Genomic DNA, 25,566 nt, shown 5'->3' on the forward strand with positions numbered 1-25,566 from the left:
GCTCACAGCCTCCTCTTCCTCCTCCATCCAAAGCTGGAATTCTCTGGAGACAGGGCCAGAAGACCTTTAGAGTCTAAAAATGATTTATTCAGTGTCAACTCTGTGGGCACTGCTGCTTTAGGTATGGGGTAAGAAACATACCACAACTGAAATTTAAGAGCATCTACACCAAAATATGGAAAATGAATGTCACTGGCTTGGAAGATGGTTTCTGGGAAAAAAAAAAAGACAATATATGCTGTCTCACTAATACTTACTCAACAATGAGGATGTCCAGAGAGGTCAAATCTTTTGTTTTATATGTATAAAAGTTTATAAAGCTATACACAAGATTTCTACTTTACTGTGAATATGTTTTACTTAATTTAAAAAGTAAAAAATAAAATGTTTAAGTGATTTATTTTTATTATTTTATTTTATGTATATGAGTGTTTTGCCTGCATATGTACACTATGTTTGGTCCTGGTATCTGCAGAGGTCAGAAGAAGACATCAGACCACCTGGAACTCGGGTTGGGGTTCTGGGAGCTAAGTTCAGGTCTTCTGTAAAATCAATAAGTACCTTTAACCATTGTGGTGGTTTGAATTCAGATGGCCCCCATAGATTACTATGTTAGAATGGCTTGATCCTCAGTTGGTGGAATTGTTTGGGAAAGATTAGGAAGTGTGGCCTTATCGTTTGGAGATGTGTTACTAGGGATGGGCTTTGAGGTTTCAAAAGCCCATATCATTCCCAGTTAGCTCTTTCTGCTCCATGATTGATGACTCAACACATAAGTTCTCAGCTACTACTACAGCACTGTGTCTGCCTGTCTGCTGCCATGTCCCCTGCTGTGATACTCATGAACTCACCCTCTAAAACTGTAAGCGAGCCTACAAATAAGCTTTTTCTTTAAGTTGCCTTGGTGATAGTATATCTTCACAGCAATAGAAAGGAAACTATGAATCACTGCGCCATCTCTTCATCCCTACCCCCTTTTGAGACAGGGTCTCACTACATACCCCTGGCCGACTTGGAATTTTCTATGTAGGCTGGCCTTGAACTCACAGAAATCCCTCTGCCTTTGTCTTCTGATTGCTGCTGGTATTAAATGTGTTTGCTACCATGCCTAGATATAAACAAATCTTAAAAAAAAAAAAAAAAAAAAGAACGAATGGACAAGAATCTTAAAGGTAGTACAATCAAAACATGTCTCTCCTACCCAAGAAGGACCTGGAATGCGATTCTAATCGGCAAAGGAAAAATTCACTTGCTCACTGAAAAATCCAGGTGTAACATAAACATCAGGTACGGCTTGATTTGGTGCTCACAGAATGCTACTGGGACTCAATTTCCAGGCCTTCGGGGCTCTTCAGTGTTAGTTACATCTCAGGACTTGTATTGGTCAGGGTTCTTTACAGTAGTGGTTCTCAGCATACGGGCTGAGACCTCTTTGGGAGTCAAATGACCCTTTCATGGGGGTTGCATATCAGATATCCTGCATATCAGACATTTACAATTTATAACAGTAGCAAAATTACAGTTATGACTTAACAACGAAAATAACTTTATGGTTGGGGGTCACTACAAAATGAGGAACTGTATTAAGGGCTGCAGCACCAGGAAGGTCGAGAGCCACTGCTTTAAAGGAACAGAGTCAACAGGATTTATTGTGCCTCAGAAGTCTCAATCTGGTGCTGAAAACCTGGAAGAGCCACAGATATGTAGTCAACAATGAAAGCCTGGAGACACTGGTTCCAATTTCAGTGAAGAAAGCAGCAGCAGCAACAACAGAGTAGATCAACTCATCAACAAGAGAGAAAGTGAACAATCCTCCTTATGCCGTCACACCTTTGTATCTAGGGTTTTTGTGCTGCCCACATTTGGGGTGGGTCTTCTCCAACTAGGGCAACCTGGACAATTCCTTAGGTAAAGCTTTCTACTGAAGTGATTCTAATTGGTGAAAAATTGACTTTAAAACCAGAAATCACAAGCCTCAGCACAGCCACTCAGTTCTGGGGAATCTCTCCAGATCTGTAAGCCCTCAGCAACATGTTGGCATGGGGGAAAGGGGAGAGGTAAATGTGCCTTTTCTCGCTCTTTCTCTTTTTAGATTTATTTATTTTATTTATACGAATATTCTGTAACTGTCTTCAGACACACTGGAAGAAGGCATCAGATCCCATTAGAGATGGTTGTGAGCCACCATGTGGTTGCTGGGATTTGAACTCAGGACCTCTGGAAGAGCAGTCAGTGCTCTTAACCACTGAGCCATCTCTCCAGCCCCCACCTTTTCTCTTATTATAGCCCTAGAAGAATCCTTAAGTTTCACCAGACTAATCACTGTGACCTTGGATATACAATGCATAGCCTATGTCACGTGATTTTCCTCAGCATTCTTTCTAGGCAAAAAGACAACGTCCTTTTCTTCCAAAGAAGTCCCCTGAAGTCACCCTGCCCTCATCTATCCTTCTGGCACTATAGGGTCATCACCATCTTTTGCCCAGTGCTTATGAGTTGCATTTACCTGGCTGCCCCATCCCCCAGATGCTTGCATAGGAGAGGCCACAGTCCTATTGGCTCCTCACTGGCAGCATCTTAGTCTAGGACAATTTATGAGGTGAGTCCTACCCTGTGACGATGTGATGGTGTTTAGGTGCTCCACCGCTCTCTTCCCTTCCCCCTTTAATAGAACGCCTAATGATGGCCACTCGAGAGGGCCAGCACATCTTTCCACTATACACAGCTGCTGTCCATAGCTAGCTCTGACACCCTGAGTGGCTCAGATGCAGAGTCCACAGGTACCTCCTCTTGCTGTCTGTACCACTTCATGTCACATCATGACATTCATTCCCACTCAGTAGGGGGCTTTGTATGTAAACTCAAGCCATTTGGATGTGTGTGTGTGTTCAAGTGTGCCCGAACATATACATAAGGCATGCATGTATTGGGGAAGGTAGTGCCTCCCCTAAGTTCCAGATTAGAAGCACATACACCTACTTTCTGGGCTAGGTTAAAGTTGGTGATGTACAATCCAAGGCTGCTCTCGTTTAAATCAATGTTAAAATAAACAGCCTTAGGTTGAGGATAGCAAAGGTGGGCCCCACTAAGAAAGTCTGCCAACAGCATGCACACACCGCACTGATTCCCTTCAGAGTGCTCAGCAGAGAGCAAGGCAGGCCCAAGTGTGAGAGGAGCTGCTGTGGGGTCCCAGCTGGTACATCAGTGACCTCTGCTGGTAGGACTTCCCCCTTCCTGTGCACAAAAGCAACTGTTCCCTCCAAGACAGTGGTTCTGTTGCCTTCTGATGCCACACTGCTTAGCTGGTGGGCTTCCTTGCTAACACTTTTATTGGTGGCCAGGACTTCAGCTGCCTGAAGTCTAAGTAAGGCTTCTGTCTTTGCCTCCACCAGTTTCCACTCAGAGCGTGCTCACTTTCAGATACAATTATATTTATTTAAAATTCTCAAAGAGGGTGTTGGAGAGATGGCTCTTGCAAGAAGCCTGAGTTTAGTTCCCAGGGCCCACATCAGCCACTTACGACTGCTTGTACTCCAGCTCCAGAGGGACCTAACACCTCTGACTTCTGCAGGCATCTGCACGCACATGCGCATGCCTGCACACAGACATGCAGAATTGAAAATTAAACAATGAACATTAAAACAAAATTCTCAAAAAGGGAGCCAGCCAGATGGCTCATCCTGAATACTGGAACTCACTCTCTGAGACCCAAACGGTTTGAAGGAGAGAACCAACTCCTGAAAGTTGCCCTGTGACCTCCATGTGTGTGAAATGGCATACACACACATGCATGTGGGAACACACAGATACGCACAAATTAAACAGATTTTTAAGTTTCAAAAAGAACGTGTCTAAAACCAAATGCTACTAGCTAAACAAATCTGAATATATGTTGCCCTGACTGTCCTGGAGTTCAGTGTGTAGGCCAGGCTGGCCTCGAACTCACAGAGATCTACCTGCCTCGACCTTGCATGTGCTGAGATTAAAGGCATGCGTTACCATGCCAACCCAAACTTCCTTAAAAACGGCCTATTTAACAACACAGCAAAGTGAAATAGATCCTGTAAGAATAAGGTTACTTTTCGGGTCCACGGTGGGCAACTACCGAGGCACCCTTTACAGATGCACAAATTCACATCTTCTATTACTGACGTTCATCTAACTCACAAATCAACACAAAATGCTGCTTCCGCTCACGCATTAGCTCACATCTAAGTCAAGCAGATCTTTGACTGACTATCTGGGCACATCTGTCCCGACAGACTCCAGCCCAGGAAGCTAGGCAGTCAAATTGAAGCCTTGGTGACAGCATCCTGCAGGGTTTTGTTTTTAACAGCTTTTTCACAAACCTCTTGTCTTTGTAGAGCCACGTGGTGGCACTCGAGAGCCTTTTCCAGCGTGACGTTCACCTGTGGGTGGGGCTTCTGCAGCCATCTTCCCTACCAGGCACTCTACAGAGGGCTGATTGGACAGGGGGCAAACTCCTGACCATGGAGGAACCAATCCTCGCATGCGGGGGGCATGGCTGGTCGGAAACATTCCTATGCCTTGAAAGTGGGGAGATCCTATCTTCCACCCACAGTCTGAAAGAGCGGAGGTGGCTCCTCAGCTCAGAGAGAGCACACAGATGCAGCTGAGATGATATGTCTCAGGGAGAGGTTTCTGCTTCTAGTTCAACTTTGGCTCAGCCTCCTTGTTAGGGTTCTTCCCTTCCACCATGGCATTTGTTCAAACAAGGAACGTCCTCAAAGACAAGAGCATTTGTTTATTTGGGATTCAAAACAAAGAGCAGAATTCTGAATAGCTTTGAGAGCTCAGAATTTGAACTCAACGCAAACCACCAAGAGCTCTCGCAACGGGAGTGGTTTTGTCTGTCAGAACTTTGTGTTTAAAAGACCGTGAGAAACAGGAAGCCTTTTCCCCAATTTGTTTCTAAATCTGCTATAAAATATAGACCTAAAATGTGTAAACAAAAGCAAAAGATTGAAAACAAATGCTCATCATTAGGGAACTCATTACACGTTCATCATACGGTTACACACTAGGCAGCCATTGAAAGAACAAGCTGGGTAGGTTGTTCTCACATCCTATTTAAAGAAACAGTATAGAACGGTGTGTGTAGTGTACTTTATTTATTTTACAAAAAAAGGGGCAAGAGTGTACATGTTCATTCACACACACACACACACGAAGGGGGTGCAGGGTGAGAGAGGGGTCTCTAACACAGCTATGGAATGATTGCACTATGTGAAAAAATGTTCCATGTATTAGCTCTTTCAATACACAGCAGATACATATGTATACACAACTAACTAGGCTGCTTTTCACCTTTATTGAGTTTATACTTAATATACTTTATAAGAGATACTTCTCTCATCCTTGAGAGCTCCTGGAAATTGGGTAGATCTTCATAACTGTCCATCCTGCTTGGGCTGCCCACCCTGCTGCACTTCTGCGAGCCGATCCTGCAATCAGGAAGAGGTGGGACGTGGAAGTTCACGGTTGCTTGTTCTAGACAGAGTGAAATGTTTCCAGAGATGCAGTTTGTGGAATGATAAGTTGATATCTGAAGCTGGGGAAATGCCCAGGAAATAAACAGGGTGTCTCATCTCCATTCTAAGTACATTCTCAACTCCTAGACCACTGGAGTCATTGGCTTGGACCTGCAGGTTCTGCATCTAGTAATTAGTAAAAGTAATACCCTTTCCCCCAGATTCTTTTAAATAAAGATTAAAGCATCTGGCACAGAGCCTGGCTGAGTCTTGGCTGATGTTGAATGTTTGGTGCCATTTTAATCAGCTTTTCTTCAACATGTCCTAAAAGGAGGTTGTACCACTTACGTTAGAAGAGACTGATGTCAGCTATGAGCCAGCACTGTGTTGTGTTTGCATTCAGTTTCAGAGGAGATTGTTAGAGGTAGCTCTTTTGAATTTTGTGGCTGTTGACAGGCTGGCCTCTGACTCATTGTCATTGTTGCGGGTCTGTTTTTGTGTATATGAGGGAGATTATAATATAATGATATCACTTCTTCTTTCCCCTCCTCCCTCCAAACCCTCTGATACACCCCTCTGTGCTCTCTTTTAAACTCTTGGCCCCTTTTTTTCATTGATTGTTGTTATGTTTGTTATATATATTCCTAAATATAAGCTGCTGGGTCTGTATACTGTTGCTTGTATGTATGTTTTCTGGGCTGAGTGCTTGGCATTGGTTGGCCATTGCTGTGTTTTTCACTGGGGAAGACCACCCCGCCTCCCCCTTATATAATAAGAATATATTCTTATTATAACATTGTTCTTACTTGTCTGTAGTTCTTTGTGAAGGGTTGAGGCTTTGTGGTCTTTTGCCCTTCAACTTTGGCATGTCTTTGGGTGTCCATGTTCAGCTCACACTCAGGCAGCCATGTTGGTGAGTCTATGGGTGTAGTTTCTGACAGTATTAGAAGACAGTCTCACAGCAAACTCCCTGATCTTCTGGACTCTGACTCTTGATCTTCCTGCCTCAGTCTTCTGAGTGGTAGCATGTGTGCGCTACCACACTATGCTTGAGTTAAAAAAAAAAAAAAGTTGTTTTATTTTTGAAACAGGATCTCAGTATGTACCTCTGGCTGACCTAGAGAACTCACTTTATAAATCAGGCTGACCTGTATTCAAAGAGCTCCATATGCTTCTGCCTCGCAAGTGCTTGTATTAAAGGCATGTGCCACCACATATAACATTATTATTATTGTTGTTATTATTAAGTATGTATGTGTGATGTATTGGTAGTGGTGATGGGGCATTCCTTTCTGCTGCTGTGATAAAATACATGACCCAAAGCAACTTAGGGAAGAAAAGGGTTTAATTTCAGCTTATGTCATTGAGGGAAGCCAGGGCAGGAACTCAAAAAGGGAAGTGGGTGTAGGAACTATGGAGGAATGCTGCCTACTGGCTTGCTTTCTGACTCAGGTGAGCCTGGCTTTCTTTTACGGCACAGAGTCATCTGCCTAGGGATAGTGCCTCTGGCAGTGTGCCAGGCCCTCCTGCGTCACTCTTCAGTCAGGACAGTCCCCAAAGACATGCCCACAACCCAATCTGATGTAGGCAATTCTTTTTCATGATCGTTCTCTCCACGTGACTTTAGTTTGTATTGATAATAAAAACTCGACAACACAGAGCACACACAAGTCAGAGCTCAAATGTGGAGGCAGAGGACAACTATAGGGTCAGCTCTCCCCGGCCACTGTGGTCCTGGGGATGGAGTTCAGGTATTCCAGCTTTCAAGTTCATTATCCACTGTGGCAATTCTCCAGCCCCTACTTTCTCTTTTGAAGTATGTTTTCTTTGGTCTGGAGAGGTGTAGGTGCTAAGTACAGACATCTTTGCCATAAACCGGAAGAAGCCAACCCCAAGGGAAGTAAGCAGGAATAGGGGATAGAGGCAGAGAAGGAGAGAGTATGTTATTGTGTGAGTTCTTGGATCCAGCTTTGCTCAAAGCCTATGGTGGTCTGTATCACTTAACAATGGGGTAAGCGCTGAGCTGTGTCACTAGGCAAACTTGTTATTGTGTGAACCTCATTCCTGCACAGACTTAGTATAGGTTGATTGCTGGATGTGGCCTCTTGATGCACTGGAGTAAAATGGTGACCATGAGATGTATGAGGCTGTAGCTGGCCTTACAGCAAACTTTAACACACACACACAAACACACTCTAAAATAACCATTAAAAAGTACAGTATAGTAAATGCATAAACCAGCAACACAGTTATTACACTTTGAGTTTGAAATGTCCTCCATAGGCTCCTGGTCCCTAGCTGGTGGTGCCATTTCTGGAGATTGTAGGGCCTGGGAGTGGGTCTTTGAGGCCTGCTTTTAGTTGAGACCTTTCTGCTTCTGATCCACTAAGATATGGCCAGACTACCTACAAGTTCTTCAGTGATGGATCCTAGCCCCTGAACTTGTAGGCCCAAATAAATCCCCCTTCCCTGATTCTGTCAAGAATTTGGCCATGTGATGAGCAAAAGTGACCCAGTTAGTACTTTATGGTCATTATCAAGTATTGTGCATCATACAGAATTGTGTTGCCCTGTTTTTATATAGGTGTATGTACAGTATGCACAGTGATGTAGGAGTGCTCACACCAGCGTGACCATAAGTCCTGAGTGACACTGGCTTTGACATTCTGATGGCAACTGTGTCACTAGGCGCTGAGAATTTTTCAGCTCCATTATACCCTCATGGGACCTTCCATCTCTATCCAGTATGTCATGGGTCATATAACACAAGACCCATACATATAGTCCTTTCCTTATGCTGAACAATGGCTTCTGTCTCTGGCATCTGAGAAGTTCTCGGTAAGGTCCTACTCAAGCCCCAGTCACCGGATCCTGATTTCAGATCTGCTTGGAAAGCAAGGCTGTTGAAGAAGAGGGTCAGGGTGGCTTGTGAAGGAACTTTAGGGGCTTTCCTCATAAAACGGGAAAGGGCTCAGCAGGAAAACCCATAGATATTCCATACTGAGAAGACTTGGAAAGGCCAGCACTTTTTCTTAAAGTGGACTCTTAAAAATTCTGGGGGAAATGCCTTGTGTGGGCAGCCAGAAGCCACTCGTTCTTCAGAGAACTGGGAGTGGATGGAGCTATGTGCGTTGGCTGAAGGACTTCAGTAGGGTCTGCAAGTGGGACCTGTGGGGATCCCCTCTATTCTTCCAGCCTGGACGTGTACAGCCAGGACACATTTCTGTGTGGCCCCGTTGCTTTCCATTCACTTAGGTTCCCAGTTACTTCTTCTTCCGTTAATGATTGCTAGTTCCTCTCCCTGAGTCCCACCTTTCAGATAGATTTCCCGTTACCTCGACCAAACATCCATCCCCATTTGAAAGGTCTGCATGCTGGGAGCAGTCTTGGGCAAACTGGGATGTTGGTCAGGCTGCTCGGCAGATCGGATGTTCGGTGGACATCTCACCTTGCGGCCACTCTACAGTTACTTGGAGGATGGTGCTGGAGAAAATGACCCTGGGCTTCACTCTTCTTGAGGCTCCTGCTTGATGGCAGAGGCTGAGTTGAGGATGGATGTTCCTAGAGAGCAGGCCAAGACCTGAATGGCTGTGGGGTTGACCCAACTGGAGCAATGACGGAATCTTTGAAGAAATGAGAGACACACAGACATGCATACAGAAAATCTGAGATCAGGTGGGCTGTATGCTTTGATCGAGACACACCAGCAGCAGCCCAGAAACAGTGCATTTATTTTATACATCTGAATTAAGAAGATGGATATCTATCTATATCACTTATATTTATATATGTCTGTCTATCTTAATGAGGAAGCAGATTTAGCTTATCCTGGCAGGAGGTCTCTATAGGGAAGCTGTCTCAGGCTGTACACACTGGGGAGGTGTAAGCTGTAGTCCATACTTTCCTGCTCATACTAACAACATCTGCAGAAGGGTAAAGGGAAGGCTTCAACATTCCCATGCGTCTGAAGCATTAGGGTCCATGACATGGCTTTGGTCATGTCAACAGCCCATACTAATCAAGGACTTCATCCCACAGAGTAGCAGTGAGGCCCTACACAAAGAGAAGCAGAGGTCTGAGAGTCTCTCTCAACAGCACTGGGATGCAGAAACTGTCATACGAAGTGTTAAGAAATGACTCCGTGGACAGAAGAGACCATTTTAATATGGTTAGGAGCTTCTACACAGACACACAGGGCTGGCTAGCATTTGTGGAAGTGGTGACAGCTGGCCCCTCCCTACACTCAAATTTACAGGACAAGAATACTGATGGAGTCCTGTATATTATGTGTCTGGATATTTGAAAGTTATAAACAGGGCTAAAAGTCTTAATCAAATATGCTCTATTCTCCTCTTGTACATGGTCTCCGGTTGGTTGACTGTGGGAGAGAAAGCAGACATTCCAGAAATGTGTCAGCTTCGCTCTGGTAATGCCTGGCTGCTCCTGTGACGTGAGTAATAACCTTTTCTGGCTGACATGTCATTTCCTTGCCCTACCATTAGGGGGACCAGGGTGTGTAGCTGATTGCCCAGACTTTGGGGTTTTGCTATTCGACAGCAGAGGGCACTGAGAGAACTTGATCTCTACAGACACTGGTTTGTCCTGCAGCTTCTGACTCTCATCTGACTCTGGCCTTCTCCACATGTCACCCCTGTGAGTGGGGCATTTCTTTGACTCATCTTTCAAATACTGGTTTTCTCTGAAACTCTGGCTTCTTTCTCACATATGTCCCATGGGAGACATCTTTCATTTCTGGTTTGAATCATTCTAAAAAACCAAAAGATGACCCCTGATCCCCCGCTTAACCTCCTTAACCCCCTTAACCCTAGTATCTCAAATCTAACCCAACACCAAGTCCCGCTGATTCCACCTAAGTATCTCTCAGTTCTTCTTCTTTCCTCCCCATTGTCACTGCAGACAGATAATCTAGGTCACTATTGCCTTTAGCTCAGTTACTTCCTAATGGCTGTTTCTAGCCACCACGGTCCTCCAAGGCATTTTCTACATTCAGCCACTGTGGCTTGCTTTTTTTTTTTTTTTTGGACAGGGTTTTCCTATGTAGTCCTGGCTGACGTGGCCTGAAACTCAATATGCTGGACCATGCTGGACTTGAACTCAGGGGGCTACTCTTTCCTCTATTTCTCCATCCTTCCCTCCCTGCCTCCCTTTCATCTTTTTTTCCTTCTTTCCATCCCTTGGATTGAACCCAGGGGCTCACACATGCTAGGCAAGCACTGAACCACATCTTTAACCTAAGTGTCTCCCTGTTGCTCTTCATATAAGACCCAAGTCTACAGCACAAAGGCCCTGCACACCTCAGCCCTTTGTCATCCTCTTTGATCCAAGCCCGGTTCATCTACATTCTGGTCATGACGGGCTTCCCGTACACCGTGATCCCTCCAGAGGTGGACCTCAACACACACCATTCCCCAGACCCAGAACCCCTCTCCTTGTTAGCTGTCTCTCACCTTTCAGATCTCAGCTCAAATGTTACTTCAAGGTCAGTTTTCTTCGAGGTTTAAACTAGGGCAGTGGTTCTCAACCTTCCTAACTCTGTGACCCTTTAATACAGCCCCCACCCCATGTTGTGGTGATCCCCAACCATAAATTTATTTCCATTGCTACTTTCTAACTATAACTTTGCAACTATTATGATTTGTAATGTAAATATCTGATGTGCAGGATATCTCATTATGCAGCCTCTGTGAAGGGTCATTTGACCCTCAAAGGGGTCACGATCCATAGGTTGAGAACCACTGGCCTAGGGCATACTGCCCCAGTAGATGGCCTGCTAGCACCAGGCACCAAGCACCAAGCATCTCTTCTTCATAGCACTTTACAGTGGTTGCAATTACTCAGTTTTTGGTGTGTTTCCCTCTGGATCATGAAAACTGCTTTCTGCTTCTGGATTCTCGGAACCTAACTCAGCTATGTTTCAATAACTTGGTGCCAGTCTCAGATCTCTGACCATGTGTTATTCTTGCTTCCCTTTTCTTACCTCCTGGTACCTAAACACCAACAACAATTATGAAATCTATCTCTAAAATATACTCAACGTCTTCAGCATGGTGTGCTTCCTAATGGAATCATAATTCCTAATGTTCCACGGAGGAAGGTGGTTTTGTTTTGTTTTGTTTTTGGCAATTCCTACACTGTGGACAGCTTCATCTCCTTACAACTAAATTTAAAAGGGGAGAGAAACGGAGAGGGAGTCTACTGGTCAAAAAATTATGCCACAATCTTCATTGGATTCTCATTCAAATTATTAAAAATGCCAATTATCTTTGTGTTGGTGGATTGTATTTGCTGAGCGTGGAACCCTCTTTGCTTATTTCCCTTCATGATTCCCTGCGTTTGCCACAGGATAATCGGCTAAGGTTAGTCTGTGGCAATGGGATTCTTTTCATGTGAAATATTGCCAGCTGATAGTGGCCCGAAGCCATAGCTTCACTCCATTGTCTTGGAAGCAGGTTTTATGGGGAAATATCCCTGGCCCAGAAGAGCAACTCAGCACTCAGGACACATGACACTGATCTGGAAACAGCCTCTTCAAGCCCATTTCACAGAAGTCTACCAAACAGTGGTTCTTAACCTGTAGGCTGTGAACCCTTTGAAGGTCGAAGGACCCTTTCCCAGGGGTCACCTAAGACCATCGGAACACAGAGATATTTACATTGCTATTCATAGGGGTAGCAAAATTACAGTCATGAAGTAGTAGTGAAAATATTTTATGGTTGGGGTGTCACCACAGCATGAGGAACTGTATTAAAGGGTTACAGCATTGGGGAGGTGGAGAAACACTGTTCTAGAACATCCCAAAGCTGCACAACTTTGTCTTGTCCCGCACTCTCCAGTGTATTATAAGCATTTTTCTCGAAAGAGCCAAGAAAGTTCAAGCTCCCTTCCTAGCTGAGGAACTGTCTCAAAGTCTCTACAACGTAGCTAATGTGCTTCCCTTTAGGGATGGGGGTTAATAATGAACGCCTAGACCCAAAGACGTGGGATTCAGTAAATATCTGTTTTCTGTAATACTTCCAAGTGAGACTTTCACTTTGATGTACCAGAACATCAGGCTTATTCCCAACACTCATTTACTAAAAGCATTTGATGTCTCTTATTCAGTTTATGGTTTTTGTTGTGTGTGTGCTTTGTTTTGGGTTTCTTTTTGGTTGGTTTGTTTTGGTGTCTCTGGCTGGCCTGGAATTCATTACGTAGACGAGCTGGCTTCAAACTCAGTTCTGCCTGCCTCTGCTTCCTGAGTCCTAGGATTAAATGAATCTGCCACCATGTCTGGTCCCTATTTTAATATCACAGTTTATGAGTCCTAAGCATGTAGGTTCCATAAAATGTAAGCAAGGAAACAATTATATTGAATGACTGTTGTATGTAACAAAGGCATGACTCACAAAGATGAAATAGCTCCACAAAAGAATTAACAGTAAGTCATTTAAAAAAGAGACTTAATATAGGAATAAGCTATTTTAATCAAGCAAAACAAATTTATATTTATTATTTCTAAAAATAAAATTAGACCTTTCCAACTCTTAACATCTGCATTTAATCATATTTCCTAACCAAAATACAGATGCTAAAACAGCAAGTTACAATATATCTTGTACGGCATACAGTATGTTCACTGTTTACACTTTAATTCTACTTGGTCATTATGTACTTGATGCAAACTTAAACACCACTCATAACATTAACACAATCAGCAACAGAAAAAAGTAACCAGTTGTCTTAAAATGGCTCTTCTATAAATTGTATAGAATATACAGAATTACAAAGTCAAGTATTTTATCAAAATATACACCCCTCCCTGAAACTAACACAAGCTATCAACATTTTAAACGAATAATACAATTATAGAAAATATTTGCAAAATTATTTGTAGGTATAAATATTCCTGCCATATTTACTTTGGTCTAGAATCATCAGCATACAAGTCCACTTAAAAAATATACACATATAAGGGCCAGGAGACACCGATACATATAATTATATTTGTAGTTAAATCAAAACAACTTAAATCCATAATTGTTTTATATAATCATAACCAAGATAAGACAAATTAGTGGATCACAGGATTGTTTGTCATCTAGTTGTTAATTCAAAAGTGATTTTCATAAGCCCTTTGTGACTATCTCAACAGAACTCAAATGGTGTGGGTGTACATATATATACAACAGACAAAACAAAGCTCAATTTGCTTGCAGTTCCCCCATTTCCTCTAGTATATAATACTGTATGTAGGTGAAAGTAGATGAACAAATGATAAACGTAGATACATACTGGGGCTAACAGCAAAGTGCTACAGTATAAAAGGTCACCTTGAATCATGTCCTTTCTTTTTTTTTTTTTTTTTTTTTTTCTGGGTGTTTAAATGTTTTCTTGCCTACCCCAAATCACACTAAGCCTTCTTCGTGGAGACAACACAACATCTGGTGTGAGAAACTGGAGTCCTCTGATAACCGTCCAGCCTTGGCTTTCCAGTACTAAATCCAACGAACAGGAATGGCTGTTTGAACTGAGGTGAATTTTGCCCATCCTGGTGCTGGAAGGGCAGGGGGTGCTCTCCCTCCTTCCTATTCTGGCAGTCTTAACAGTAAGAATCTTATGAGTTCCAGCTTTCCAGGATCCTAGTTCACATAAAAAAAAAAAAAATACTTGTAGGGCAACTAGACTTTTGAGGGCAATGTTGACAGTCTGCATTAATGTAAAAAAATGATTTAGAAATATAAGTGGGGCTGTAACAGGGAGCTCATGTCTGCAAGCATGAACACAGAGCATCTGGCTTGGTGGATGCTCCCAGTCACGTCTGTAAGGGGCAGAACTCTGTCCTTCCCCATATTATCTCCCCATCCCTCAAAAACAATGCTGCCGTGATAGGCAAAGAAGGCCATCAGGTCCCCTTGTCCTCATCAGTGTATGTGTGTGGGGAGTCTGTTGTCCTTTTAACTACTATGTACCTGTGGGCTGCATTATCTCCAAGAAGGTGTAAAACGGAGGAATTAGGCCTTCTGCCATTTCCAAGTGCCTGTGACTTAATTACCAAAGAGGTGTGTCTTGCCCTCAACCTCATGCATGCTGCTTCAGTGGGATGGGAGGGGTCAGGATTATTTGACCCCTTAAGTCTGGGTGGGATAGCCCCCAACATCCATGGCCTGGGGATGACTGGAAGACTGCAGAGAGTTCTGAAGAATTTGACCATTCTTCATTCTCTGAGGCGAGGCCACTGCAGAGGATTATACATATACATAGACAATTTCAGGTAAGTCTGGGAAGGCTTTCCCCATAGATAAGGCATGACCTATGTTCTGTGTGACTTGAGTGGACCAGTTCTAATAACAGCTCAGCCATACTTCAAGAGAACAGCACAGCATTCCATCAAGAAGCACGCACATGCTCGTCAGTCAGATCCAAATGCTTTACTGATTTCTACAGCAGTCCTCATTTCTCTGAGGTCTATTGCTCATTACGATTCTCTACAAGGGACATATAGACAGCTAAAAGTTATAGTGATTCATATACGTATTTTACAAGGTTTATGTTGCAGAAAAGTATTTCTAGATGATATCTGAATGTCCTACTTTAGGTTACCTATTACATATTTTCAATTATATTGTTAAGTATTTTGCAAATACTCATCAGTTTACCAAAGATTAATAGTGCAGAAACTCAATGGCAATAAATACTGTCATAGCTCGTACACCGTTTAGCACGTCTCAAAGACTCTAATTTCATGATCCCGACCCTTACTCTCTCCAGTGACTAGAAACAGTTCAGCAGACCTCGTTAGTGCTTGTGAAAAAGGTTTAAATTAGGCTAAAATTCAGCTGCTGTTTTCACTGTTCGGAATCCCACAGCTAAGAACTTCATTAGCTTTCACAAAATACTCGGGTTGTTAGAGCATTCAGCTATTTGAGTTTTATGCATTCTGTGTGAAGTGAATGATAAAACCCCAAATAGTTGTTAGGATCCTTTTTTTTTTTTTTTTTTTTTTGAGTTTACACAAATGAAAATTAACACCCCACCCCCATCCTTTGTGACTATTATGTGAACAAAACTAAGCTTAAAAAAAAAACTAAAAAAAAAAAAAAAAATCACAAACAAATTCGAAGACTTTTCTAACTGTTGTTGTCACTCAAAGGACATTTTCTGCAAAGGTTTTTATGTCATCCTTTTGGTCGCTGTCTTCCGAATCAGTGCAAAGTTGATTCTCCAAGAGATCGGAGTTTTCGTGGCACATGTCACCTGTTTCCTCTTGCTTAGTTAAAGTCTTGAATAAGTGTTTCTTTTGGTGCATTCTGAGGGCAGCAGCTGTTTTGCATATTTTGGGGCACTGGAAGCAAGCAAAGCCTTTCCCATCATGCTCCCGAACATGCCTCCGCTCGTGGTTCCTTTTTGTGGAGAGATATAAGAAACCCTGGAAGCAGAACTGACAGTGGTAGCGCTTCTCCCCCGTGTGGATTCTTTCATGGATCTTGAGCGTCTCGTTCAGTGTGAATGCCTTGTTACAATACTGACAGATGAATTCCTTCACGCCCAGGTGGATGCGCTCGTGCTTCTGTAGGTTCCCTTGCACGGAGAAGCACCGCCCACAGGTATTGCACTGGTACGGCTTCTCTCCAGTATGGCATCTCATGTGCATCTTGAGCGTGGAGGAGCTCTGGAACTGCTTCGCACAGAGCTCGCAGATGTAAGGCTTCAAAGTGAGATGCTGGTGGGGCTTGCCTTCGGCTCCCGCCCCTGCTGCTTTGTCACCGTCACAGAGCTCACACTGCAGCTTGGGCATCTCTTTATTCTCTTCTTCTTCGAAGGCCTTATCCGGGGGCAGTTTCACCTCTGCGCGATCCAGTTCAGCTGGGTATCTGCACCGGCTGATGGGGCTTCTGTTTCCACGCTCCTTCCTCCACTTGACTTTTCTCATTTTTCTCAATTGTTTGGATTTCTTCTTGGGCTTGTAGTTGTAGTATGGGCGCCACGGCTTATCAGTGGAGTCCTGGTCACTCGCTTCATCAAATGCTTCACTCATGTCTACACATTCAGCCTGGCACAGCCCAAGGGGGCTGTCTCCATGGGTTTCTGGGTCACTCTCCCGAGGCAACGTCTCCTCCTGCATTTGATACTTGGGTTTTCTCCCTCTTTTGTAAAACAGCTTAGACCCAAGGATATGCCTTTTCACGATGGCTTCATTCCCAATTTTCACTGTTATTTGGCAAAGGGGTGCAACATTGCTATTTGTGGAGGTACCAGGCAGAGCAGGTTTTGCGATATAAGTTTCAATCTTACTGGTTTCTTTGACATTTGTGCTTTTGCCTGAAGATCCTCCATGATCAGCAACGTATTTTGCCTCCTCTGTTATTTCTCCCCTGTTACACGGAACAGCTTTCTTTTTCTCCTTAATGCTTTTGGGCCTGCTCGCAAGTTTACTGGCTTTCTCTGCCTCAGGCTTGCTATCCTTGACCAGGGTTGGACTGACCACTGGTTGTGAAGGAGACTTGTGGTTGCTGTTGGTCAGGCTAGCGATGGCATTGCTGTGCTTGATCACCGACGAGAACTGGCTGCTGTGCACAATGACCGAGGGCACCGAGCCGCTGTAGCTGATCACAGAGGCCGAGTGCTCGCTACCCTTGCCCACAGATGAGACATATGCCCGCTCGGCCTGTAGGGTGGCGCCAACAGTGTTTCCAGTGGAGGAAACCGACACCTCAGTTGAACTGAAGTTATCGACGAGATTGGTTTTCTGCTTCCTCCATTTGATGCCTTCTGCATTTTTTACTTTGGCAGAAGTGGGTGTGTCCTGCCGTGAAGGTGTTTCCACTGGGATGGCAGGGCTACAGGTCAATGTGTTTCTGCCATCTTGGAAGTCCAGTGTGGGCATTTCAGAACTTTGCAGATTCGGAACAATGAATGTATCAGGTACAGATTCACCCCTTTGACTGTTTCCTTGAGCACTTACACAGGAAGAATTCCGGTAGCTCTTATAAGGTGCCCTCTTGCATCTCATAGGCAAGAGCCTATAAAGTTTGTATGGATACACAGTAGGCTTCAAGCCTCCGTTCGCTGTTTTTTTATTGATGGAGAGTCTGTGATCTATGGCATGAAAAGACTTCTGATGGTTTTTTAATATGTAGTAGGTCATAAAAGTCTCAAGACAGAAAATGCACTGGTACCGCCTCTCTCCAGTGTGCCAGATTTCATGTCGCGTCCTGTACTCAGCCAGTGCAAATACTTTGTTGCAGTAATGGCAAGGGTATGTTCTTCTCCACGAGTGGACATTTGCATGCCTCCGGAGGCTGGACAAAGTCACATAACTACGTTTGCACACAGTGCAGCTGTAGAGCATCTGCCCGTTCACAAATTTCACCACGTGGTCCATGTCTGACAAGGCACTCCCAGCGCTGGATAGTTCGCCAATTCTAGTTTCTGGTACTAACGATTCTGGGCTTGTGAACGAACTTCCATCTTGTCCAATAGTGGGGTAGTTTTCCAAGAACGGTTGGTTTGCCCCTGGGATGGGGACGTGGCTAGACCTCATGCAGAGCTGCTCATGCCGGTCCAGCCTGTTGAGGGTGGTGAACTGCTTGTTGCAGTACTTACACACCAAAGGCTCCTGGGTGGGCTTGTGGAGCTGCATGTGAGCACTGAGCAGTGAGCTGCTGTCAAAGGATTTGGAACAGCAGCTGCAGTTATAAATGAGGGGCGGGACCTCCGCTGCTGGTGGACCAGGAGGATCAGAGGGTTGGTTTTCATCTTCCCTAGGAAAATGGGCATCTCCTTCATTGCTGGGAGGTTCTGTGTGTGACAGAATTGGAGCTGGCTGTGGGCTTCTTTCTTGATTCACCTCTGGGCAGGTTACTAGAGGGAGTGGCATATTTTCTGTGGTTGAGTCAGAATCCTGGGTTTGGGTCTTTGGCTTTCGGCATGACTTTGCTTTTGTGGCAAGAGCTTCATCACTTTCTTTTCCCGTTTTACCAGACGAGCTGCTGTCATGTTCCCTCAGAGGCTGACTCCTATAAGCCTCAGTGATGGAAGATACGGCATACGAGTGCTCGGCCAGCGTGCGGACAGGCTCTGCCTCATGGCAGACACTGGTTCTCTCCTGGCAAAGGCTGGCCGTTCTCATGGAATCAGACACTTTTTTGAAGCTTGCTCTCAAGTCCAGGGGAGAAAACATGTTATTACTATTTTCCGTTTCAATGATGGAAAACGCATTTGTGATCCTTGGCCCATTAGTGACAGCTGGTTCTTCGTGCCTTTTCTCATTTTTTTCTTCTTTAACCACGCCCTTTTCAGTAATGCAGACTACGTAAGGGCCTGGGGAATTTGAGAAGTTTCGGTCACTAAGGTCTTCTAAGAATGATATTCCCAGCTTTTTCCCTGCAGCTGCAAGATCAGTGACGGTTTCCTGTCTCTTGACCACAACGGTGGAGCTATAGATATAATTGAGTATTTCTGTAAACACTTCGGCTTTCAGATCATCCAGCTCCAGGACGTGACTGGAAATGCAGATCGCATGGCTCCAAAAGATGTTTTTGAAATAAAGGCTTGAGGCAGCCAGCACATTGCTGTGGGCTTTAAACTTGGTGTCTTCCACGATGATGGTGACATCACATAAGATGCCCCGAATGCGCTGCTCATTTAAGATGGAGAGCACAGTGTCACTGTGAAAGTCGTCCTTGAGGTCCCTGCAGAGGGACATGACTGTCATCTGAAACAAGAAACAAATGGTCAGGGGGCCTCCCATCGGTGCCTTGGTCATTTCTAGGCTATGTGCTACTTCTGGGAACACTGTTTTGTTTTTGTTTTTTTTTTTTGTTGTTGTTGTTTTTGTTTTTTGTTTTTAACACATAAGAACTCGGATGTTTATCTCATCCTGTTGTTTTCCCTCAGACTTGGAAGTCAACAGAAGGCCAGCCTTCATCTTGCCCTAGACTGTTTCTCATGCCATTGCAAGTAGCTGTAGTTGGAAATCCTCCCAGGATTCCTTCCCCTGCCTTCTGCAAAGTCTTGGCTATGTGTATGTATCCAAATATGGGTAGGGCAAGTTTCTGTATGTCCAAGCAGAGAGGGTATCCCCACTGGGGGGGAGGCCGCTGCATGGAGACTCTAGAGCTGAGCAACATCATGGTCTTTTAGAAACATTCGAGTTTCATCTGACTTTCCTCCCTTAACACAAGGTCTTACTATTTTGTCTCGACTAGCATGCAACTGGTTATCTAGACAAAGCTAGATAACCTTGAACTCAGAGATCCATCTACCTCTGTCTTCTTCCAAATGTTCTCCCCTGATACTCCATGACCTACAGATTAAAGCCTGGCTATCACATGTGCTAGGTGAGTCACAACCCAAGCCCTTCTGGCCTGGAACTAGTTTATGTAGGCTAGGCTGGCATTGAATTCAGAGATCTGCCTGCCTTTGCTTCCTGTGTACTAGATATAAAGATATCCATCGACACACCTGGCTTCATCTGATGCATGTGTATGTGTGTGCCTGTGCGTGTGCGTATGAGTGCGCATGTGTGTGGGGCTGAGGACTGAATCTCTGGCCTCTACATGCTAGTCAAAGGCTCTACTGTTAAGACATAACCTCAGCCTCTTCTATGTAACCTTGATAATCTGATCCAAACATAATTCATAAAGCAGAAACAATTTATTAATTTATTTTTAAAAGCTTCCCATAAATGAGCGGTACCTTTATGCGAGGGTTATCTACTCAGAGAAGCAGCAAGAATGGAAGGAGCCACTTTTACCTTAGTCCTCCGAGGCGCTTCTCTTCTGAGTGGCTATGTCTGTAACTGAGTCTGACCGCCAGGGACACCCTGCCCCCTTTCTACACATGGCCTGGGGGAGAACCAGCCTACTCTTTATTTGATTTCTCCTTTATTATAACCAGGCTAGATAGACCAGAGTTTTAAAACAAACCCTGTGGAATACTAAAGCCAAACAAAGAGACCATGAGACAGTAGTCCAGGAAAGTATGTTTCTAAGTCTAACGTAGAATGGTTTGTCACAACAGCTGCAAAGGAAGCAGGACACAGGCAAATGGGGACTTAGGGCAGCACTGAAGGGGAGGAGGGCCATTTGCACCAACATTTGCACTCTCTGACATTACAGATGCAAGCACCTCACAGCAAACCCTCCACATTTTATCCCAGAGAGTAACGGAAATCACGGTGCCTCTGCAGATAGAAGGCCTACAGTAGATTGGAACAAAAAAGTGTGAGTCAGAAAAAAGATTTGATTTACGTGTAATCACTAAAATGTTTTCTAAAAAGAGTTTCATGCAACAAGTTTGCTATTCTCAGCAGTGTTACTATGATAGAAAAACATGAACAGGCTGGGCGTGGGGGTGGGGATGGGGGCTGGCTCAGCAGTTAAGAGCACTGGCTGCTCTTCCAGAGAACCCATGTTTGATTCTCAGCACCCAATGGCAGTGCACACTGTCCTTAACTCCAGTTCTGGGGAATATGATGCCCTCTTCTGGTCTCTGTGGGTACTAGACACACATGTGGTAGACAGACATACATGTAGACAAAACACCCATAATGCATAAAATAAAAAATATTTTAAAAGGCTAATAAGAATGTTCTAAATATAAAAATTTTAGTGAGCCAATATTAAAACAATCTGTAACTAGAGAACTGTTATCACTCTCTGTGCTGTAGTTCTCCTAAGTCTGTACTGTTTACTTTTACTATTATCTTGTGTGTGTGTGTGTCTGTGTGTGTGTGTGTGTGTGTGTGTGGTGATAGCCTTGTGAAGTAGCACACATGGAGGGCAGGGGACACTTGTGTAGAGTTGTTTCTTCTCTTCACTCTGTGTGGGTCCCAGGAATTGAACTCAGGCTGTCAGCCTTGCCTCACAAATGCCTTGATATCTGTTGAGCCATTGTCAGATCAGCCCCAAGTTTGTATTTTATCCAGAATAACTTTTAAAAGCAGCTTTTACCGAGCAGTGGTGGTACATGCCTTTAACTCTAGTGATCCAGAGATAGAGGCAGGTGGATCTTTGTAAGTTGGAGGGCAGCCTGGTTGACACAGCAAGTTCCAGGACAGCCAGGGCTACATAGAGAAGCCCTGTCTTGAAAAATCAAATAAATGAATAAATAAAATCACCTTTTGAATATATAAATACAAACATGTATATAGATACATATGTATGAATGTATGAATGTATATGAACATTTAAATGAATATATGCATATATTATGTATTATATTTCTATAAGTACAGATATAGAAATAGAATGAATTATTCACTACTCAAAACAGGAAACTAGAGAAAGAAGTGTAATTAATAACTGTGTCAGGGAACTAGCATGTACTGGGACTCAATTCTCAAAAGATGAAGGGTCATCCTATATTTACATAACTTAATATGTAAACAATATATAGTTCTATAAACTTCAATATAAACATTTTGTGTGTGTTAACATAAAATACATCTTATTTGAGTATGTCACAGGGAAATTCTAGTTAGTCAGCATACTTGAACTCTTCTGCTGGCTTGTCTCCAGCTACAGCACAGGTCTACAGAACAAATATACATACATGTAGTGTAAGCATGGGCAGCTAAGTTAGATACTTCCCATGACTGACCTGAGTTTTAAGACCATGGGCCTTGTTACATACTTGTAAACTTGTAATCCTAGTACTTAGGAGGCTGAGGCAAGAAGACCATAAGTTCAAGGCCAGCCTGGGCTACAGGGAGAACCTGTTTAAAAATAGATAAATCTAACAAATAAGTAAATACAAGTAATAAAATTATTTTTTGCTATATTTTCTTTCAAAATTAACCACCTTGTGTATATATGTTCATGTGTGTGTGTACAAATGTGTATTTTCGGGGGTTCATGGCATGTGTGTACATGGCCATGTGGAGGTCAGAGGTCAATCTCAGGTATTGTTCCTAAGGAGCCATCTATTTTGTGTTTTGAGACAAGGTCTCTCATTGGGACTTAGGACTCATTATTTTAGGCTATGCAAGTTCCAGGGATATACCTGAGTCGATCCTCAGTGCTGGGACTGCAAGCATGCACAACTTTCTCACATGGGCAATGGGGCCAAACTTGGGTCTTCCTGTTTGTTCATGTGGAGCAAACTTAACTGACCCACAGTCACAGCTCCAGAACTGTCTACCTCATTAGAAAACAAAACAAATTTCTGTTCATGGTAGATTCAAACGGTCAGGGGTAGGAGTCCCTACTCCATGTTGGCCTTCCTGTCTCACACCCAGATGTCCAGTCAGCATATTTTCCCTTCATGGACTGCCTTTGTCATAAGCTTTGGAAGATCTTTACTTTCTGTGTACATCTTTCTTCCTTCCTCTTCAAGGGCTGTTCCTCCTCCAGCCTAGAGCTCTCCATGGCAGTTTTTAGACATACCCATCTCAAGGAATAGCTCATCTGAGCACCCTCTGGCTTCTAGAGCAAATGTCTCAATAGACACACTGTAAAAACAACCTCCCAAGACAGAACCTTAAAAATAAGACCAAAGACCCCAATTCTACTTTACTGGGAGCATAATTAAGAGGAAAATAGAAATCAGTTCTTGTCAACTTTATTCCTTTAGTCTGGCTGTTTTCAAAGCATGTTTCAAGGGCCTCTGGGTTTCCTAAGACATTTTCCAAAATGTGAGATCAAAACTACTTTGTAATGATATAGAGTATTATTAATGCTTTTCAATAGGTTGAAAAGCATAATCTGGGGCAAGGGATGACAGGTAGGTGCTGGCAGATACCTCAGCAGACGCCACACCAGAGATACTCAATAGAAGGAGTAAAAACTAATCATTTTAATAACTTACTCTTGAGATGTGTATCTGTGTAAGCATCCTGTGTAATAAAAAAAAGTGGTATATGTAAAACACTTAAAAGTCCATACTGAGAGCTGGAGAGATGACTCAGTGGTTAAGAGCACTGGCTGTTCTTCCAGAGGTCCTGAATTCAATTCCCAGCAACCACATGGTGGCTCACAACCATCTGTAATGGGACCTGATGCCCTCTTCTGGTGTGTGTCTGAAGAGAGTGATAGTGTACCCACATACATAAAATAAATAAACAAATCTTAAAAACAAAATAATGCATGTGTTAAAAGGTGCAAAAGATACTACGAGACTTAAATGTAAAAAATGCAAAATGTTCAGAATCCCTGCTGCTACCAACTTGTAAGAAATCATGTCAAACTTTGGTGTAATATCAAAGAATATCCATGGTTAACCCGAAAGGCTACTTTTTAAAAAGTCTTTTCAACTCTTTATTTGTGCAAGGATGAATTTCTTTATGTACCTCAACTAATATATCATGCTGTATTACTGGATGCAGGAATAGATGTGAAAATCAAATTGTCTTTCTATTAAGCCAAAATTGAAGACATTTGACAAAATATAATACCATGTTCCTCACTGGTTTTTTTTCACACAATCGTCATTTGACATGAAACGTTACTTTATTGTTTAATTAGGGTGACCACAGTCATTCTGCATAAGTATTTAAATGCTCATTTGAATTTTTGAATATGGTAAATAATGACAGACCTCAGATGAACAAAATCTCTTTGAATTCTCAATGATAAATAAGTCCAGGGACTGGTTTCAAGACAGCTCACAACCATCTATAACTCTAGGTCTAGGGGATCTGGCACCTTTTCTGGCCTTGGTGGGCACTAGGCATACAAGTGGCACACAGACAAAGGTGCAGATAAAACACTCATATACATAAATAAAAAGAGGATAAATATATCCTAAAACAAAAACTTTAAAGTTACTGTACCAATCTTCAAGGCAACATTTATAATACTTTGAAATAATTTCTGCCTCCAGAAAATTATTTTACTAAAGAAAAAAAAATCATAAGAATGCCTAAAAGAACCAAATTCAAAATGACTGAAAGTAAGCCATGGAGCAGATATGCCAGGCAGACAGGGGAGACGGAGGGATGGAGATGTGTGCACAGCTACACAGATGGGAGCTGTTGCCCACCTTGACTGTCCTCTTTGGATGTGAGTGTGGCTAAGCAGCTGGGGGTGGGAGCTGGGGGCATGGGACCACACAGAGTCCATTCCTGACTCTTCCCAGTGAAAACCGTTCTTTGATTGGCATGGCCGCCATCTTACTCTATACAATTTACTATTTACTTGCATCTTGTTTTCTTAAGTCTCAAGAACTACTTTGGTCATAACAATCTCCCTGTTTCAAATAATTCTATCCACTCATTTATTTACAAACCAGGCCCTCACCATACTAAGGTAAGGATGTGCAGGTGAGGTAAGCAGATGCTGCTCTTAGGCCTTTGTTCTCAGACTGATTCTGAATACAGAAAACATGTCTTGGTGATGATGCAACCTCCACTTCCCGACATTTCCAGCTTAATTAACGCTTCTTTCCCTCTAATCAGTTAAAACAATTCTACCAAAATATATAGAAGTAAAAACGGTTAGAACTATAATCCCCATACAAACTATATGATTTACCATATACCTCTTTATAAAGCTTGCTATTAAAATCTGGCATTTGGTGTGCATGTGTGTGCATGTGTACACATGTGCATGCCCGTGGGTGCCTGTCTGTGCATATGAAGAGACCGCCTTGGTTTTTGTTTTGTTTTTTAAGAGCCAGCGTCTCTCACTGAACATGAAGGTTACCAGTCAGATAGACGGTGAGGTCTCCATATTCCCCTGTTTGTCCCCCAAGCACTACAGTTACAGGATCTGCATTACCTGAGTGTTGCGGACCCAAACTCAGGTCCTCAAGCTTGCAAAATAAACATTTTGTTCTGCGGGCCATCTCCCCAACTCCTAAAGTCTGTTGCGTTTTATCGGTAAATCTCTAGGACACGACAGAGGAGAGGAAACAGCTCATTCCAGGGGAAGGCTGCTCTCCAGAGCTAGTCTGGACCCCAGGTTTCTAAATCCTCCCACTAAAGAAGGCCGAGCCTTGTAGCCGGCAGCTCGGTTCCTGACATAAATGAAATAATAGAGTTGAACTGACAAACAACTTTCTCCCTCTCTACTGCAAGTCGTGTTCTATAAAAAGAAACTTAGAAATCAACCCTAACTAAAAAAAGAATGCTCTA

The 25,566-nt window shown here is 43.3% G+C and overlaps 1 protein-coding gene across 29 annotated transcripts in view; it reads right to left on the reverse strand.

The window, feature by feature from the left end:
* Zbtb38 (zinc finger and BTB domain containing 38) overlaps positions 1 to 25,566 on the reverse strand; it is a 93,154-nt gene that overhangs the window by 11,504 nt on the left and 56,084 nt on the right. For 13 of the 29 annotated variants that reach the window (XM_034484453.2, XM_076917820.1, XM_076917822.1 and 10 more), the window contains one exon: positions 12,959 to 19,206. The exons of 6 other annotated variants lie outside the window; for them this stretch is intronic. In XM_034484453.2, the coding sequence (XP_034340344.1) occupies positions 15,637 to 19,206 (3,570 nt within the window). In that variant the 3' untranslated portion in view covers positions 12,959 to 15,636. Of the gene's footprint in view, positions 1 to 5,112; positions 9,116 to 12,958; positions 19,207 to 25,566 lie in introns of those variants that run through there. 10 more of the 29 variants (XR_013105674.1, XR_013105667.1, XR_004604460.2 and 7 more) reach the window with 5 other exon arrangements.

The sequence above is a fragment of the Arvicanthis niloticus genome, chromosome 21 (genome assembly GCF_011762505.2).
Source record: "Arvicanthis niloticus isolate mArvNil1 chromosome 21, mArvNil1.pat.X, whole genome shotgun sequence".
Classification (NCBI taxonomy): Eukaryota; Metazoa; Chordata; class Mammalia; order Rodentia; family Muridae; genus Arvicanthis; species Arvicanthis niloticus.